Source organism: Furipterus horrens, unplaced genomic scaffold, assembly GCF_987537825.1.
Source record: "Furipterus horrens unplaced genomic scaffold, mFurHor1.1.pri manual_scaffold_16, whole genome shotgun sequence".
NCBI lineage: Eukaryota > Metazoa > Chordata > Mammalia > Chiroptera > Furipteridae > Furipterus > Furipterus horrens.
Window position 1 is genome coordinate 12378403 of NW_028327186.1, and position 17918 is coordinate 12396320.

General features: G+C 60.0%; 1 protein-coding gene across 1 annotated transcript in view; it reads right to left on the reverse strand.

Annotated features, from left to right (window-relative positions):
• Positions 1-17564, reverse strand: part of CEMIP (cell migration inducing hyaluronidase 1) — a 40730-nt gene extending 23166 nt beyond the window's left edge. Inside the window, exons 1-10 of the mRNA XM_090263857.1 lie at positions 17377-17564; positions 15057-15203; positions 14451-14589; positions 13526-13762; positions 11565-11744; positions 9170-9240; positions 8019-8114; positions 7336-7457; positions 4744-4876; positions 3790-3981 (exon numbers count right to left, since the gene is read on the reverse strand). Coding sequence (XP_090119983.1) covers positions 3790-3981; positions 4744-4876; positions 7336-7457; positions 8019-8114; positions 9170-9240; positions 11565-11744; positions 13526-13762; positions 14451-14589; positions 15057-15203; positions 17377-17482 — 1423 coding nt within the window. The 5' untranslated portion in view covers positions 17483-17564. The remainder of the gene's footprint in view (positions 1-3789; positions 3982-4743; positions 4877-7335; positions 7458-8018; positions 8115-9169; positions 9241-11564; positions 11745-13525; positions 13763-14450; positions 14590-15056; positions 15204-17376) is intronic.
• Positions 17565-17918: the final 354 nt, after the last annotated feature.

Here is a 17918-nt window from a genome sequence, read left to right on the forward strand (position 1 = left end):
GCAGTATTTCCAAGGATGTTGGTCGTTCTGGGGTTCTGCAGTCTCAGGGAGGTGGTGGTTTCTTTGAAGCAGCTTAGTTCAAAGGCGTGAAACTGGCTCATGGCAAAGCCAAGAAAACATCCTCTTTGGAATCAGGACCCGCTTCCTGGGGCTGCGGTAACAAATGACCACCAGCTTGAGGCGTGGACAGTGTAATTGCTTCCCCTGCAGCCCCGGAGGTCAGAAGTCCACGGCCGGCCTCGCTGGGTCAGCAGCCACGGGGTCGGCAGGGCCTGGCCCCGCCGAGGCTCATCCGTTCTGGCCTTTTCCAGAGTTTAACGGTGCCTGTGCCTCGGCTGGTGGCCCGCCTCCATCATCAGCGTGCGTCGGGCTCTGTCACGATGTCACCTTCTCCCCAGACTCTGGCCCTCCCGTGTCCTCTGTGATCCCGTCGGGCCCAGCAATGGGCCGGCCAGTCTCCCATCGCACAGCCTTGACCCCGATGCACCAGCAGAGTCCCTTTTGCCGAGCAAGGTCACAGTCACAGTCCTGGGGACTGGGAGGTGGGCACCTCTGGCATCACTGTTCGGCCTCCTGGCAGAGGTCCTCTCAAAAGAAGGCTTCGGTGTTTTAAAAACTAACTTTATAGACTGTATTTACTGTAAAGTGCTCTTATCCCGAGATCCCTGAGGCCAAGGTCAGGGGGTGCACCAGGGCCGGGCTGGCAGGTCTTCAGTTTCATCCAGTCGGACACCAGCGAGTGGAGCATTGGAAACGGGTCAGCTCTGCAGAGGGCTGGGCCCGGCCTGTCCCAGGGGCTACCCTGTGCCCTCTGCTCCAGGCCACAGGCCACGTGTCTGTAGCATAAGGTCCAGCCCGGGTCCCCTCTGCAGCGGGTGCAGCGAGCATGTGGCCTCAGTCAGGCGCAGGCAGGCCAGGCCCGCCCTCCCCTGCAGGAGTCTCTGCCGCTGAGCGTCTCAGATCACCCGCCCGAGCTGCTCCCGCCAGCCGGGACGGCCACCACCACCCCGTCCACGTGCCGTCCCCTTGTGCGTCACAGCCAGCCTGAGGGCGCCTCCTCGGACCAGGGGGAGAAGCCGGAGGGGCTTGGCTGGCAGGCCTGAGGGAAGCAAACCTAACCCTGAGCGCTCCCAGTCCCCCGACAGGGCAGCCGGCTTCGAGCAGAGATGCTGGGACGGGGCCCCCGCCGAGGAAGGACGTGTAAGTCGAGTGGCCTTGGGGCCGGGCAGCTCTGAGCTGGATCCTGCCCACAGAAGCCCGTCGTGGAGGTGTGCCCGGCCTGCCCCAGCTCCGGGACAATAGTCACGCCTTGTTCTGCGCCATCACGGGATGGCCACGAGCCACGTGGGGCCACTGGACCCTCGAAACCTGGCCAGGGGGACTGAGGAATGGAATTTCTAACTTCTTAAAGGTTGAATTACATTGAAACGGCCACATGAGGCGGGCAGCTCCCGTGCTCGGACGCACAAGCCTGGTCCTGGAGGGAGCAGCGGCCCGTCCGGTGAGCTTCCCACGAGGCGTGAGCAAGAGCGATCGTGTGTGTGCTGCGCACATCACAGGGAGCTGCGAAAATGTCCCTCCCAGTGAGCAGGACTGTTCTTTCACTACGGGGGGAGGGCACAGACCAGCCAAGTGGGAAGATGGCGGTGCCCAGGGCAGAGGATGGAGGAGCTCGCTAACTGCCCTGTCAGGAGGTGCTAGGAGTCGCGCTGCAGCTGGCGAAACTGAAATAGTTTTTTAGATGATTCACACATCTTCATTACGTGGCTCCCTCCATCTGTTTCCCATCAGAAGAGGCTTCGGATGCCTGTTTACTGGAAGGGGGCAGAGTGAGGAGGGATCCAGGAAGGCTGAGTCCCTCTCTGCAGCCAGCCCGGGAAGGTGAGCACTCAGCCGTGACGGGGGGCAGTTCCGCAGAAGAGGGGAGCAGGTGCAGCGCTCGCTTGCTGTCAGGGGAGCGGGAGAGCCGGAGCAGGGGCTTGGGGCTGGGCAGGGGAAACGTGAGCCTCCCTGGACACACACACACACACACACACACACACACACACACACGCTCACACACGCTCACGCACACCCCTGCCCGGGGCTTTTCTGACACTGTCCACCAGGAGGCGCTGTTCTCGTGTGAGCCCCAAAGCTTGTGAGCAGAGTCAAGTGGACTGTCCCCTCCAACAACTTGGGGGGTGGGGGGAGTCAGCTGGGAGAGGGGCTGGTGCAGATACAGACCTGAGGGAGGGTGGAGGGGCCTGAGGGGTGCCGCATCCTCTCTCATCCTCCCCCGCCCCCGTCCTCAGGCCCGGAGCAGCCCAGCTCCCTCTCCATCCAGCCCTAAGGGGCCTCGAGAAGCTGCTGGACCTGTGGTCGGGCACCGCTGAGGGCAGCTCCCCAGCATTCACCCCCAAACCACACTGCTGGGGAGGTGGGCATGCCCTGACATCGCAGGGGCCCCCATGCTCAGAGCCACGCTTGGCACCAAAGCTGTCCCAGCACTGGGGCAGAGGAGGGCTGGTCTCCCAGGGCCCCTCCTCCCACCTCCTCGCAGGCTTCCTCTGTGGCTCCGAGTCCAGGGACAGAGCCCTGGGTCAGCGAACAGTGCCGGGGGGCCCCCTTGGCCGCCTGACCCCAAGGGCCCACCTCCCCCACAAATGCAGTACGGGCGCTGACCCCCGGCACGGTTTCTCACCTTCTTTAACCTTGGCTCCCCCACATTCCTTCTCAGCATGTCCCCACCAGCCAGAAAGATTGCATTGAATTTTACTTCCTGTGGCTTTATTCCCCAAACAGTGGCTGTTTCGAATATTGTGGATACGCTTTCTCAACCCCGAGCCCTTTCCTGCCCTAAATCCTAACACATCACCCGGGAGCTGATATTTTAAGTGTCTGGTGTCACCTCTGTTCTGCACCCCGACGAGCCTCTGGAAGTGACGCTCTCCACGAGAAGCAGACCCAGAGGGACAGTCAGTGCGGGGGCCTTGTCCCCGCCTGGCCGAGCACACAAGCCACCCCAGCTGTGCCCTCTCTGAAGGTGACCTTCAGCCTTGGTCCAGGGACTGAGCATGGCACCCGCAGACAGGGACGCACCCTAGGGAGGCTGCCTGCTGGTGTCTGCCCCCCAGATCCCCGAGGTGCCCGCTGCTTCAGCCAGTCACGTATCTACGTTAGTTTTCTCGGTTGAATCGCCCCCTAATGAATTGCATTTTGTTGAAGACACTCCAGTTGGATTCTGTCACTTACACCCAAAGGACCCTAATGGATCCACCAACTCCGCCCTTTAAGAATAATTAGCCTGATGACATCTGAGGTCTCTTTCTACCTCTCACAAGCTGTGATTCCAGTAACCTCACCTGCCATAAATGACAGGGCACCAAAGTCAAGATTTCAGAGAAGAAAACTGGAAAACACCAAAGCTATAGAAAGAAGAGATTTGCAAACCTGCGTAGATGGTATTATTGCCTAAAAACCACTCATCCCTGATGGGAGAAACACTTCCACAGCCTGTGTGCAATGCCCCGAGGACATGCCTTGGCCAGTGGAGTGGGGCTGGTGCTAAGCGTCCCCGAGGAGAAGAAGAGCCACGTGGGGCTGGCCCGACTCCTCTCTCAGCCCGGAGAAGCTGAGCCCTGGACCCGAGCAGATGCGTGTGTCAGAAATAAAGGCCTACCAGGAGGGTTTAGGGGGTTTTGTTCTTTTAGTTACACGGCATTAGCATGGCAACGGCTGGCTGCTACAGGTCGTCTGTGATTTCAGCCAGATTCCGCCAGCCTAGGGTGGCCTTTGTGCAAGTCCTACCTGCCACTCGGACCTGGTTGGCGGCACAGGCTTTGCAGGGGAGCACCTGGAACTCTTCCGCCTGGTACATGGAGTAATCCGTGCTGGCGACAACCACGGTATCTCCAGGCCTCCAGGACCGCGCATCATCTCCCAGCGTCAGGACGGTGCTGTTGACGTTGGTGTCGATGGTGACGGTGAGTTTGGGCCTCACTGTAACCCAAGGCAGGAGGGACTGAGATGCGGCCGTTTGCCCTTGGCCAACTTCTGACCGCCCGCCTCTTCCCTCCCCCTCCCTAAAGAAGAAAATGCCAGGTCTGCCTAACCCAAAACCCAAATTGCCAGGCTCACCCCTTTCCAGTCTTGGTACAGGTTTTTGAAGTCAACAAAAACCCAACCAGAAAAGAGCCCTTCATTAGCCCCGGGCAGAGGAATTTTCCATTCAGGCCGTAGCTGGAGTTCAGTGTGGCTGCCTTACCACACCCGCTTCACTCGGGCAGAGAACAAATATAGCTCCTCTCAACTATTATTTACAGTAGCTGCGAGCCTTTCCCCACAGGCCTCCCGCCCCTAATGACTGTCTTCTGGAGACCGCCAAGCGCCTCCAAGGACAAACTGGCCATTTCCCGCCCCTTCTAACAAGCAGCTCGGGAACCGGGTTTTAAAACAACAGCCCCCAAAGCAGCAAGAGGCTGTGCATCTGGTGGGGGGGGGGGGCAGGAAGGCCGGCTCTGTCCACTGCACCCGGGTCTTCTCGGACCAGGAGCCTCCCCTTCCCGACAGACGCGCGGGCAGGTGGGGCTGCCGGCCCTGCCAACACCGAGCGCCCTCCCGCCTCTTCTGTGTCATCGCCACTGTGTGCTGGGCGGGAGGGCGCTCGGTGTCACCGAGACGCTGTGAGGCAGCAGCCCCAGCCAGCCAAGCTCACAAGGCACAGCCGCCGCCGCCCTTCTGTCCCGACGAGGAGCCGCTTACCAGGCCTCCCACACAGGAACCGCACACGGTATCTCTGGCAGGCGTGGCCCCGGTCGTAGCACACGAACCTGTAATCCTGGCCTCTCTTGTAGACGACCTCGGTAGTGAGGTTGGCTCCTTCCACCGCAGTGGCCTGCGAACGGCGCAGAAATTACAGAGCCAAGTCATGCTTTTTTGCGCAGAAGGAAGGTGGTGATTAATGCTATAAACGCATCCTCACAAGCCTAAAACTGTCCCTGAAGCAAAAGATAGGTGCAGGGGCCCAAGCCTGCTCCCACGATTGCCTCGCAGGGGCCCTGCGGCACCGGGGCCCAGACCCAGCTTCACAGCGGGTCGCTGGGTGCACGTGCTGAGGAGGGTCTAGAAGCAGGTGCTCTCTCGGGAGCTGGGCTCTTAGCGATGCCGCCAGTGCCCTCCATGAACGGCAGCCGACACGAAGACTCGCCGCCTTCCATCCGGTGGTGAGCCACACACACCACAGGGGACCCTTTACAGATGCTCCGGCCCCGGCCCCTCCGCAAGCCTTGGGCCGCCTGCTTCTGGCCGCGGCCAGGTGGCAGACCTCTGGAAAGCGGCCCCGTGGCTCCAAGGGACCATGACGCCTGAGAGCCCCACCCTGCAGCTCTGGAGCTAAGGGCTCACGTGCATCATCGTCTCACTCCAGCTTTACGGTGAAACGTTGAGGCCTTGGCTGGTTTTACAGATAGGAAAGGGAGACTCGGAGAGGTCACGGGGTCGCAAAGCCAGCCAGTGGCAGAGCCAACACTTGCATCCAGACTTGTCCAACCAGAGCTTGTGGTTTCCCTCCCCCAACGGCCCTCAGGGCTCGTCCCTCAACGCCTGTCTCCTCCCACTGGCCCTGGGCTCTCAGGAGACCAGACTCTCCCTGTCTCCCTGATCCCCGCATCCAGCCCAGGCCTTGGCCCAGAGAGGGCCTCAGCTAACGGGCGGACGGGCGGCTGCCCCCAGGCCAGGTAGAGAGTGTAGGCAGCTCTCCCGGCCAGCAGGGCCACCCCGGGCCAGCGCGTCCAGACCGGCTGTGGTCGCAGTCACTTGCCAGCAAGGGCTGCAGCTGTTGCCCGCGTGGCCCAGAGATCACAGGGACCAAGGCTGGAGAAACAGAGGCCAAGGACAGGCAACCTGGAAAAGGGGTGCTTTGCAGGACATGCTGCTTTGAACCCAGCAGATGCCGATTGTCGTCGGCTTGGAAAGGCGGCATGGAGACGCGCGTTCAGCCATAACTGAAAGGGGCCACAGCCACACAGCCGCTCTTGGGGTCCGCCAGCCGCCGGGGAGGCAGGGCCCGCGGGCCAGCTCCCGGGGGAGGTGCCCAGGCTCAGAACCGCTTAGAAGCTTGAGGCCACTTGGCTACCCCACCCAGCGACCCGGACTCCCTGTGGCCACTTGTGCTTCTGGAGGAGACCCCGTCGTGCTGAAAACATCAGCAGACAGAGCGGGACGTTTTCCAAGAGACAAAATCCAACAAACATTTCAACGGAACAGCTCCTCAATTCTGCTGCTTTTTCCTTTTCTTTCCTTTTTCTAACCTGAAGGAAGACCTCGGTTTGGGGTCACAGAGTAAACAGGGCTCTCGCTGTTCCGTGGAACTGGCCTTCCCTTTAAGTAAGACACCATTTTATCACAACTCGTGATAATGAACAATCATACCATAACTGGCAGTATTACCAGCGCTATCATGAAATAAAATCATTTTAACATAAACAATCGATGGGCACTGACTGTGGGTCAGGCTCTTCACATATTGTTGCATTAAAACCACAAAATGATCCCACGAGGGGACGCTCGCTGTCCCCATTTTTCCACAGGAGGAAACTGAGTCACTCAGTTGTGTGACTGGACCTACTGTTAGGTCACCTGCGAGGAGGGTTTTTATTGGCTGAAAGCGGATAAAATGGGCAGGGATGGCCTTTCTCAAATGACTTCTGGTTCTACATGAAGCATATATGTGGCTTAACTCTTGTTTTGGACAAGACCAGGCATAACAAAATAAATGCCATCGGCTCTGCCCGTGTCTCGGTCTTTCCTGACCTATGCTGAGCCCACAGCTCTGCCGCTGCGCCCGGGAGCCGTGAAGCTGCGTGTTTACTTAACACGTCCACGGTGAGGAAGTCCAGGTCCCCTTTAGAGAGGTTAACTCCAAGCGCAGATCCCGCGCAAACACGTCCCTCTATGAAAGCTGGCTTTGCCTCAGGGGAGCTAGGCGACGGGTGTGTTCTCCCCTGGACTGGGCTCAGCCTGGACCCCCAACCCCACAGGGTCCTGGGCACTCAAGGTCCCGAAGGAAATGACCCGAGGCATGAGACCGAGCAGGTCAAACCCACCCCTGTGCCGGGCGTGGCTGCGGGAGCAGGGGAGGGAGGAGGAGGAAAGGATGCTGAGTAGGACCCGCAGAGAGCAGAGCCCTGCCATGCCCCAGCCAGAGCCGGTCGTGAGCCGTCGTTACCTGGGAAGGGCGGTCTCCTGCTCGCCGGTGCACTACGAGGGCCACGGGAATCACACCCCTCGAAGGCGAGAACGCCGGAGACCTAGAGTCCTCCCCAAAACCACCACGCCATTGTCTCGAGCTGGTACCTGTATGTCGAGTGGGCGGTTGCAGATTTTTCCTGGGTGAGCTGCCCGGAGGTCTGAGATTTTCTCCCCGCCTTTCATGTGCGACACTCTGTCACGGTCAAACCACTCTGTCCACTCCGCATCTAGGCAGAAAGCAACGGGCCGGTCGGACAGGAAGGCCCAAGAGGGGCAGGTCCGGCTCAGCGCAGCCCCGCAGCATCCTCGGCACGAGCGGAGGGAGGGCCGTCTGTCTGGGGCTGCACTGGGCTGGGGCACAACTGGCCGCCTCTCCCAACTTTTAATGAGAAACACCCCTTCCTTTATAAAAGCAATAGAGAGCCTTCATTATTGCAAAAAGGAGAAAGCGGGATCTATGTGTGAACCCGCTGTTCAAGGACTGCTGCCTTCTGCTGCCGGCCCCATGTGTGGGCCCCTGAAGGCCGGGTGCTGGCGGTCCTGCTTGCATGTCCTGCTCGGTGCCACATCCCGGCATGGCAAACGTGCTCCGTGAGGGAGAAGCATCCCTCTGGGCTACTGGCCACAGTGGCCCGAGGCATTAAAGAGACCGGATGCAACTTTAGTTGACTCTGCCACACTCAGTGGCCTTACTGGTGCAGGAAAAAAAAACCCTGTTCTGCAAACACAGCACATCCCGGCCTCTTGTCCCAACGTTAGGTTTCACCCGGCGGCCCCAGACACCTCACCTTGAACCCACTCGCTGGACGAAGACACGTTGAAGTACTCGCCGTGCTCCGACTGGAACAGTTTGAACACCCGGGCAGCAGCGGAGCCGCGGTGACCTGTCAGAGACCAGATGTTCAGCAAGAGACAGACCCCCAAATCCAGCGGGGTGTGAGTCTAAGACAGAGAAAGCACCCCCCTCTGCCCCCCACACACAGGGATCTTGAGGCATTTCTTTTCTTTAAAAAGAAGCTCCAGGCCAACCTTCCCACGTGGAAGCGGGCAGCTGCCCCTTCTGTGCTTCGGCGGTGGGAGCGGAGCTGCACTCCCCACAGCCGCACCGCGGGGCCTGGGCCTTTCTGGTGGGAACTCCTCCCTGCGGCCAGCCCTGGCCGGGCCTCTGGTTCCCTGCTCCGGGCAGAGGCGGCTGCCGCCACCAAGGCCCATCCACGGTGCCTTTTTAGCTCAACACATCCCCCCTGCTGGTTCTGTCCCAGTTCCCGCCTTTCTGACGCCACTTGTTTAGGATTAGGTTGTTAAGAAAAATCATAAACAATGCGTCGCTTAAATGGCACTGGAGCTGCCATCCCAGGGGCGCTGCCTGGCGCGTCTCACGCCTCAGACCTCTGGGAGGTCAGAACAGGGCAGGACGACCCTCGTACAGGGCCTCAGCATCCTGGTGCCCAAGACTGTTTGCAAAGAGAATGAGGAGCAGGTACGGTGACGGCTGGACGGGAGGCTCCCAGACTGAAAACGGGAAACGTCACTGAGGATGAAGCCCCTGCGCGGTTTCCTGCTCCGACAACAGCGCCTTCCTGCCGTGGGTGGAGCTGCTCCCCGGCCCTTCCCATCAGGACCCCTCGCCTTTGCCTCCTCCTGGGAACGCGTTTTGGGCTTCGGCCTGAATTAATGAGCCCGAAAGAGCTATTTTTATTGATGTCAAGTAAACGCGGGCTGCCTCTCACTGTGAAAGGCCTTTTATTCTCAGGTTAACAAAGTCAGTGACGGGGGCTCTGAAAACATAAGTACTAGCTCATCCATCGACCTTCTAGTGTTGGCTTTGCCCCTTGGGTGGCACACGGGGCGTGGGGGCTGGGTCAGCACGCTCGGCAGGAAGACTGGAGCGCCTGCCAGCGATACGGGGGGATTCAGCCCCTCGCCAGCCTTTTATTACCGTGATAGTCCACGTGGTCTTCCACAGAAGAAGCAGGATTTCCCTTCACAGTCAGGAAACTCCACGGGTGTCTGAAATGAACGACAGCAGAGGTCCAGCTCATCACACGTCTGAGCCTGTGCTGGAGGCAGACGGGACACGGAGCCCCGGCCAGCAGCCCTCGGGCAGGCGGGACGGGCGTGACAGGCTGGGCCGCCTGTCCCCACGGGACCTGGACCCAGCCCCGCCAGCACTGGGCTTCCTACCCACCCGGCCCGCCTTGCGTTTGTGTGTCGTGAGCCTCTCAGCTCTCCTGGCCGAACCCAAGGCATGAATCACAAACGAACAAGCCCACAGACCTGCCTGCACCCGCCAGGCTCCCACAGGTCCTGAAGCAAGTGCTCTGGTTCCTTCGGGTAAACGTGGGACCTGTTCCGAGAGAAGGCTTACTCCTCTCCCACCCGGGGCCTCGAGGACAATGCAGAGGCCGCAGGGACTGACCACCTGGGGATCGGCAACAGGAGGGGGGAGGGAAGACATGTCTCTTCTTCTTAATGGGGAGCGAGGCGGGGAGAGGAGGTGTAAGACTTGGAAAAGTCCTCGGTCCTCTTCCCTGCGGGGAGCCTGCACGGCTCGGGGGCAGGGAGGCCTGCTCACCCCTTCCTCCTGTTCCCAAATGCCTAGTACAGCCCCTCTCTTGCTGTGAGATCGCCACGGCTTTTGGTCCTTCGTGGCGTTGGCGATTTTCATTTTGACCCCTGACCGTGGAAAGGAAGTCTGTTGTTGAGGCTGGGGGTGTGACTGTGTCCCTCTCTGGCTAGGTCCTCCCATGGCTCCCCACTGCCCGCTGGATGGAAACCAAGCTCCCTGGCATGGAGCAAAGGCCCTCCTGCGTCCACCTGCCAGCCTTCCCTCCTCGCTCTGGTGCATCCCTGCTGCTGCCTGTCCTCCCCCTTGTCTTCAGGAGAGCCACACGTCCGCCCCGGGGAGTCTGCCCGCCCCCGCCCGCCCCTGCCGGTCTGACTAAAGCCCCTGCTGCCTCCTGCCCCTCTCTCCTCATCCGACCCCTTCGAGGCTGCTTTCCCACGAGGGCTCAGGGCACCCAGTCGGCCCTGGAGCCTCACGCCAACGTCCGCTCAGTAGCGGCCCCCAGGACGAGTGAAGAGATGACAGGCCCCGGTCTCAGGTCTCGCACTGATTTTAGGCGCTTTTAGTACCGAGTGGTAAACCCCCCGCACAGTGAGTTCCTCGGCCCATAGAACGGCCAGGACCAGCCCCGGCAAAGGCCGTCCTTCCTGTGGCTCTTGTTTGTAAGGACGGAGAATTCCAACGTTTACCAAGCCCTTATTCTATGCTCATTGTCACATTCAATCCCCTCAACAGGCCTGGGAGGCGGCTCCCGTAGCTCGCACTTGACAGGTGCGGGAACCACGCAGTGCGTGACTCACTCGCCGCGGTCACACCTCGTAGGAGGCACAGCCCGACTCAAAACCAGGTCAAGTCGGATGCCAGGTCTCGAGACCCTCATCACTGCCTCGCGCTGAGGCCCTAGGGAGCCAGGCCCCTGCAGTTCAGTCTCTCGGTGAAGATTAACCAACTGCCCTGCTGGTTTATAAAACAATGCATGCTGGCGTGGGAACCATCTGGTACTAAAGTGCGACTCATCTTCAGCTGAACACCCCCCAGGACCCGAGGCGCCCCTCCCCCGCCCACTGGGAGGGCTGCTTGGCCCCGGGTCGGGGACTGCGGCTTGGCCCCGGGCCGGGGACTGCGGCGCTGACCTGCCCCGCCTCGCCCGCTGCCTGCGGGGCAGAGGAGAAGGGCATCGCTGTCTCCAAACAGCCACAGGACAGGAGACCTCAGCTTTCCGGAGCCGAGGTCTGATCCAACAAGCTAAACAGGTGAGGCCACCGCAGGGCAAACGGCTTCCTCTCCGTGCCAGCGCGTGTGTGCACGCCAGCGCTGGGCATGGCGCTCAGTGTAAGGCAACCAGAACTCAGGGCGGAAGGCAGCCGGGTGCCCTTCACCGGGGGGTGGGGGAGGGGGTCAGGGACGCTCCCTGTGACCTCTGCACAAGTGCCTGCCCATCCCCGGGGCAGTGACCCATCTGTCAAAGGGTAGCCGGTGGCCACTGGCTGTCCATAGGGGGCGTGGCTCTCACACACCACGGATGCTCAGCCCCATTCTGCGCCAGGCTCACCGAGTGAAGGAACTCATACACACAGGGGCCTTTGGCATTTGCAGAGTGAAACATGCTTGTAAGAAATGCCAGGCTCCCTCTGAGAACAAGCTGCCATAGGCCCCTCTCCGTCCCCCTGAGTGTGGCGAGGCCGGGGAGAGGGAAGTCCCGTGGGGGCAGCGGGGCTCCCACAGCCTGGAGCCTGGTGGGGGGGGGGGGCGGGGGTGTGTGCGGTACCTAAATCCGAGGTGCAGGAAGTGCTTGCTGCCCAGCTTGGTCATCGCTTTCCTGGCCATGTCGTCCAGGTTCCGAGACCCTTCGTCGTTCACCGCGACAGACAGGACCCTGCCGTTGGGCACCGCGTTCAGGTACTGGACCAGCCGCTCGCTCTCTTTCTTGGATCTGTAGGTGTCAAACCTGCAAGGGCAGAGAGAGGACACTTAGCAGTCCTCACAGCAGCCAAAGAAACCAGGGTGAAGTCCATGTCTTTCCTGCAACAACCAACATGCCACTCAAAGGCCCCAAGGGCTCTGGCTTTTACAGAGAAAAGTTTTATTCCAGCAGAAACGGGCATCTCAAACGCGACACCGATAACCCCACTCATACACATAAAACATCCATGAAGTATACATCTCGAAAAGTCTACCATTGGGGACAAGAATTTACAAAGGAAAGACACATTTTGTAGCGATGCCAACTCTCCCGCGTAGCTCTAAAGATTTTGTGCAATTAAATTGGAAATCCCAAAAGGATCTGTCCTGGGACTTAACAGGCAAAATAGTTCTAAAGGGAATCTAGGAAAATATAGTCGAGATTTGGGAAAAGAAACACCGTGGCTGGGGGACGGTTAGCGGGAGAGGTGCTTCTGAGTCACTGTTTGCACAGCCTGGGCCGGCCCGCCAGGCCCCTCCCCAGGGACCAGGGGCGCGGGCCGCGAGCACCCAGCACCCTGTGACTGCTCCACATGCCCACGCCTGCCTTCCCTCCCTCACGCTCAGCTTCTCGCCGCCTAATCCCGCGCTCACTCCCTTTCAGGCACACGCCTACGCTGTTATTCCTGCAGGTAACCTCAGGTGACTGGAGCCTGCACTCACGTGTGTGCGTTCCGTGTTTACTATTATCTTTACGCAGACGCCCTCAGCGAGCAGATTCCTGGGGCCGCTGACTCTGTTACAGGTTCCTGCCAAGACTGCACTACAGTGTAATCGTTACCTTAGAGTGCACTCTTCCTACCTAAAGAAAAGTCAGCTGTGAAACAGTACTTCAGCCTGGCTGCTGTGGCTCCGTGGACTGAGTACCAGCCTGGGAACTGAAAGGTCGCCGGTTTGATTCCCAGTCAGGGCACAGGCCTGGGTTGCGGGCCAGGTCCCCAGTTCGGGGCATGAGAGAGGCAACTGATTGTTATTTCTCTCACACGTGGAGGTTTCTCTCTCTCCTTTCCCCTCTCTCTAAAAATAAATAAATCTTAAAAAAAAAGAAAAAAGAGCACAGACTGGTGTGGCTCAGTGGACTGAGCGCCGGCCTGCAAACCAAGGGGTCGCCAGTTTGATTCCCAGTCAGGGCACAGGCGTGGGTTGCGGGCCGGGTCCTCCGTTGGGGATGCAAGAGGCAACCACACAGTGATGCTTCTCTCCCTCTCTTTCTCCCTTCCTTACCCTCTCTCTAAAAACAAATAAAATCTTAAAAAAAAAAAAAACGACTTTGTGCTTCACTGGCAGTGGCCTCCTCTGCGGCTCGTGTCCCCAGGGCTGCGTGGCCTGCCTCGCTGCTGGCTCCCGCGTGTGAGACCCTCCCTCCCTCCCTCACCCTTGGCCCTTTGCACCTGCTGTGCTCTCCCCCCCACCCCCCACCCCTGGCCCGGCCCCACCATGCAGCCTCCAGCTCAAAAGGACAAGGAAGCCCTTTTCCGACCACTTGACACAACTGGTCTTCCCTAGTGACTCTGCCCTTCACTATGTCTTTTCTCCCTGAATTACGGATTATCACGCTCTGAAATTATGTTGCGTGTACGTGTGTGTGTGTGTGCTTGTCCTGTTCAATTCAGCTTCTCTGGGCCCGTGCTGGGGAGGGCGCGACGCAGCTCTCTGAGGCCAGGGATTTCTGTGTGTTTGGGTTGCGGCTTCACTCCGGCACCAGGAGCAGCATCAGGCCGGGGCGCAGGCTCCATAAACGTGTGTTTAAGTGAAGACGAACCTTACCGGTCACAATGGATGACTGTCCCTGATTTGGGGTCGATGACATGCACAATGACCCCACGGTGACCCCAGCTCCTTTCAAAAAAGTAGCCTCCCTCCTCCATGCCGCCCGGGTGAAGGGTCTTGTTCAGAAACGTCCAGGACAGCTTCTTCTGCCCGTGCAGCTCCAGGGAGCCTCCTTCACCGACCCCGATGTACTTCAGGCCAAAGTAGGGGTCCGGCTGAACACCTTCGTCGGCCCTGCAAGAGAAGACAGCTGCACAAGTCTGCCGACGCCTCTCTGTACCTGACGCTGAGCCCGGGGGCCTTTCCTGCTTCCTGACTCCCACGGTGGCCACACTTGTGATGTCACAAGGTCAAGAGCAACAGCCTTGCAACTGTATCTTCCGGAGCCAGGCCACATGAGGCCAAAAGGCCAAGTGGAAACACACTGCTTTAGCTCACACGCTGGCACGTCTTCTCAATGCTAAGTACTTGATAGTTTGGTCCATAACACGTGTGGAATCACCTGCACATGGACTGCCCACCCGTGCACAATTGTGGCTACTGCTCCTTACAGCCCTCAGTGGCTGGAGGACGGGGCACAGCCAGAGGCACACACTGCACACGGTTTTCTTTTTTCTGTCCTTTGCAAGCAATGAGGTAAACAGAGCCCCCCTGAGCCGTGACACGCTTGGAGGCGGAGGAGTGGCTGGTGTGGACATCTGTGTCTTGGTATGGACCAGGGCACAGCAGTAAAACGCCACACGTGCCCATCTAGCTCACCCCCAGCACCGGTGCCGGCCTTGTTCACGATTACGACCTGGCAGCGCGTGATAACTGCACCTCACACCAGTTCCTGGCCGTCCCGTCCCCCGCTCCCCTTTAGAAAGCCTCCCTCCAGTCGGATCCAAGAGTAGCATTGGATCCATGGACACTGTCTACCCACCTGCCATACAAAACAATGCTGAAATTGCCCTGGAAAGGGCAGAGGGCACTCCCAGCATGCAGTTCCCCTCCATGGTCGATCAGGATGTGCCGGGCGCGCAGGACAATGGTCTCGTCGTGATCTTTAATGACAAGCTTTCCTGAGGAGGCAGGAAGGGGTGAGGGCTGAGGACACAAGCAGCGGCGGAGGCCGCGGCACAGCCGAGCGCGGGCGTGCCGGCCCCCGTCCCACCGCAGCCGGCCAGGAATGCGTTGTCTGAGCGCCCCTGCGCCTGCCCGCTTTCCCCACCTCTCCGCCGTGCCGCGTGTGCACCCTGGCTGCTCGCTCTCCTGCCGCTCCTGCACGCACGGCATTCCGCGAGCAGGCCTCTCAAGGCAGACACGCTGGCGTGCTCGCTGCGCGGAGAAGGGCTTCGCTCCGTAAAAGCTTCCACCTCTACGTCTGGACCTCGGACAAGCCTCTCCTAAGTGCTCCGAGCCGACGGCTATCTCAACGAGCCAGATGCTCCAACAGGAGCCCAAGCACGCAATGCTGTCCCACCCGCCCGAAGTTATGGGGACCCCACTCCAGCGGTGAGGCCGTGCGGCAGGGGAGGGACGGGCTCACCTCCATCTGAGATGTGGATGGAGTGCACAGTGGCAGACGAGGTCAGCAGGAGTGCCCTGCCCCGGCTGATGGACACACGGTGGTCCTGGTCACGGCCCGGGTTCCAGGGCTGCAGCTCGGGGCTCTGGTCGGGGCACTCGGCCACCCCTGGGAAGGAGGATGGGACGTCAGGGCTCCTGCACACCAACCTCACCGAGCGAGACCACGGCTGAAGGCAGCGGGGGGCTCCCACGTGTCCCCGAGGCTCACGCCTCCTCTCCACCAGAACCAGTTCATCACGTGTCCGGGGACGAGTCTCCGTCCTGGAGCCCCCGCCCCACAGAGCCCTGCCCCATGCCCACGGCTGTCTGGCAGCAGTCCCACCCCCGGCCCTGAGCCTCCTTCGCTAGGAAGAGAATCTTAACATTTTCCGTTTTCCTGAAACTGCTCTTCCTGCTGCGGTGAACCCCGGGGACTCAAGCCGTGATCAAACCACGGGAGAACAGAGGTCCTGCTCACCAGCGACCTCTCCGTGTGAGTGCAGAGCAGGGCCACCAGGATGGCAGGAGGCGTCTGCTCCGTCCCCAGCTCTGCAGCCCCCGGGGGTCACCAGCTCTGCAGCCTCACCCCTGAGGGGCTTGCCGGGGTCAGTGCCACCCCCGGGTCTGTCTCCAGATGGCACGTGCTGGTTGGCTTTCAGCTGAGGCAAACCTGAGGCCCCAGGCGGCCCTCCCCCTCACCTTGGACCTGGGGTGTCGGTTCACAGGAAGGACCCCCCAGCCGTGCAGGGAGCACGAGGCCCACAGGGAACCCACGGTCCAGGCGCGGAGCCACAAGCTGGCTGCAGAGGAGTCGCCCCAGACGCACAGGGAGAAGCCTGGGTCTCAGCACTCACCCCTCCCAGGTGGTGCTGCCCGCCCCTCGCTCTCCACGTGCGCGTGTCGGGCTCTGCACCCGGGTCCGGAGGCCGTCAGCCTGCCTCTCAGGCCGCCGCTCTGACCCCGCAGCACGAGCACAGCGGCCTCGCATGGAAGCGCCTTCGCTGGACCTGGGTGCTTAGCTCTCAGGAAAGGTCACTTTCCATGGCTGGAAACGGTCAGTGCCTTCACTGAACAGTCACCACGGCAACGGTGGAGGGTGAGTAAAAGCCCGACCTACTTGGACCACGAACAGCCAGGGCTGGCGTGTGCACCCCCCTGACGTCAGAGAAAAACACGGACCCGAGGGAGCCAGACTTTCCAAAGGGTTTGCCCTCCAACAGGAGAGAGGGATGCAGGAGACGGGCGGGAGCACCCGGGGCAGGACCCCGGAAAGGGACACCCAGCCCAGCTCCTGGCACAGGCTCAGGGCCATGTGGGGCAGGTCCACTGAATAAGTGACAGGAGAACGGGTGGCGGCTTCAGGCCACACTGTTGATGGTTCTGCCCTGAGAGTGAGAACGTTGGTGGTCCACTCTGTGCCCAGGGGCTCGGAGAGACTCTACAAGGAATCCCCTGGAAGGGACTTCACTCGCGAAGGTTAGAGGTTACTTCCTTCCACCGGTGGGCTAGAAAAACCAACACATGACAGGATGGAAGGTCCTTTCTTCTTATTGGAGAAAAGCATCCGGCTCAATGAATTAGAAGAGGAGTTTTTAAACAGAGCCATCGACGGTGATGGTAGGATTACTAAACCTCCAATCAGGATTTTAAAACTGTCCCCCGTCTCCACCCTCTTCCCCCGCTGTGGGTGATTTGGCCGCAGTTTTCTGTACCCGGCTGAGCTGACCCTTGTGCTTTTGGAGGTTAATTCAAAATCACGCAAAGAAGAAGCTGATCCTGAGATCATAAAGACAGATCTGCACCTCGTCTAGAGCAGACACGCTCCCTGTACCCAGATCTCAGGACAGGAAAGCAGGACGCGGACACGGACATCCTCTCTGTGGCACGAGGGCTCACAGCTATGCCGTTTGTACAATCGGAACTGGCTGCCAACATTTAACCGGTAGGGAGCCTTTAGGTGAAGATCTAGATTCCTGGCTTCTCTTAAAAATTGACAAGATCCTACAAGTGGGTCATAATTTGCCAGAGCTAGAAGAGGGTGTCCCTTACAAGAGCCTGCACGTCCCAGGTGACCCCAGTCCCCACCTGGCCGAATTCCCCGGCTTCTGCCACGTGCCTGGCTCCTCTAGACACTAAGCTTGCAACCCCCAAGCCTAGTGCAGCCCCTTCGTTTTGTGCATGAGATGGAAGCCCAGGAGGAGATGGGCCTGCGATGCAGAAGTTGGCAGGGACCCTCAGAGCCCAGGGCCCGCCCCCCCCCCCCCCCACACAGCTAGCTTCCTCTGCTCCACGTGGCTCACCTGCGGTAATGGTCCCGGGGAAGCCAGTGAGGAGGAGCCATCTGAGGAGCCAGCTGACTGTCAGCTTCGCGGGGAAGGCGCGGTCCTGCCTCCCGGCCAGGCCCATCCTGGCTGAGCTTTCCCTGCAACGCAAGGACAGCGGGTCAGCCCTGTGTCCCCCTGCACCTGCACAGCCGGCACCGCAGGCCGGGCCCCGTGCACACACGCAGGCTGGGCCAGGGCAGCGTCCCCAGCCGCCGCGTGCCTCAGCGCAGGCAGGTCAGGGCATGCAGGCCCCGCCATCGTCCCGCCTGCGTCCCGCTGTTCAGACACCTGCGACCGGTGGGCTTTCATCTCAGATGCTCCGCTCCCTGCCCGTCATTATGACGTTTTTCTTTTTTCTTTTGTAAAACAGTGAAAAACAAAAATGGTTCCTCTGACAGGAGCTGGGAGCTAGATGCCACTAACTTGCTGTGTGATCTCAGCTGATTTTATTAACCTCTCTGGGCCTCCATTTCCTAATCTGAAAAAGGAGGATGTAAACTGGCTGGTTTCTAACCTGG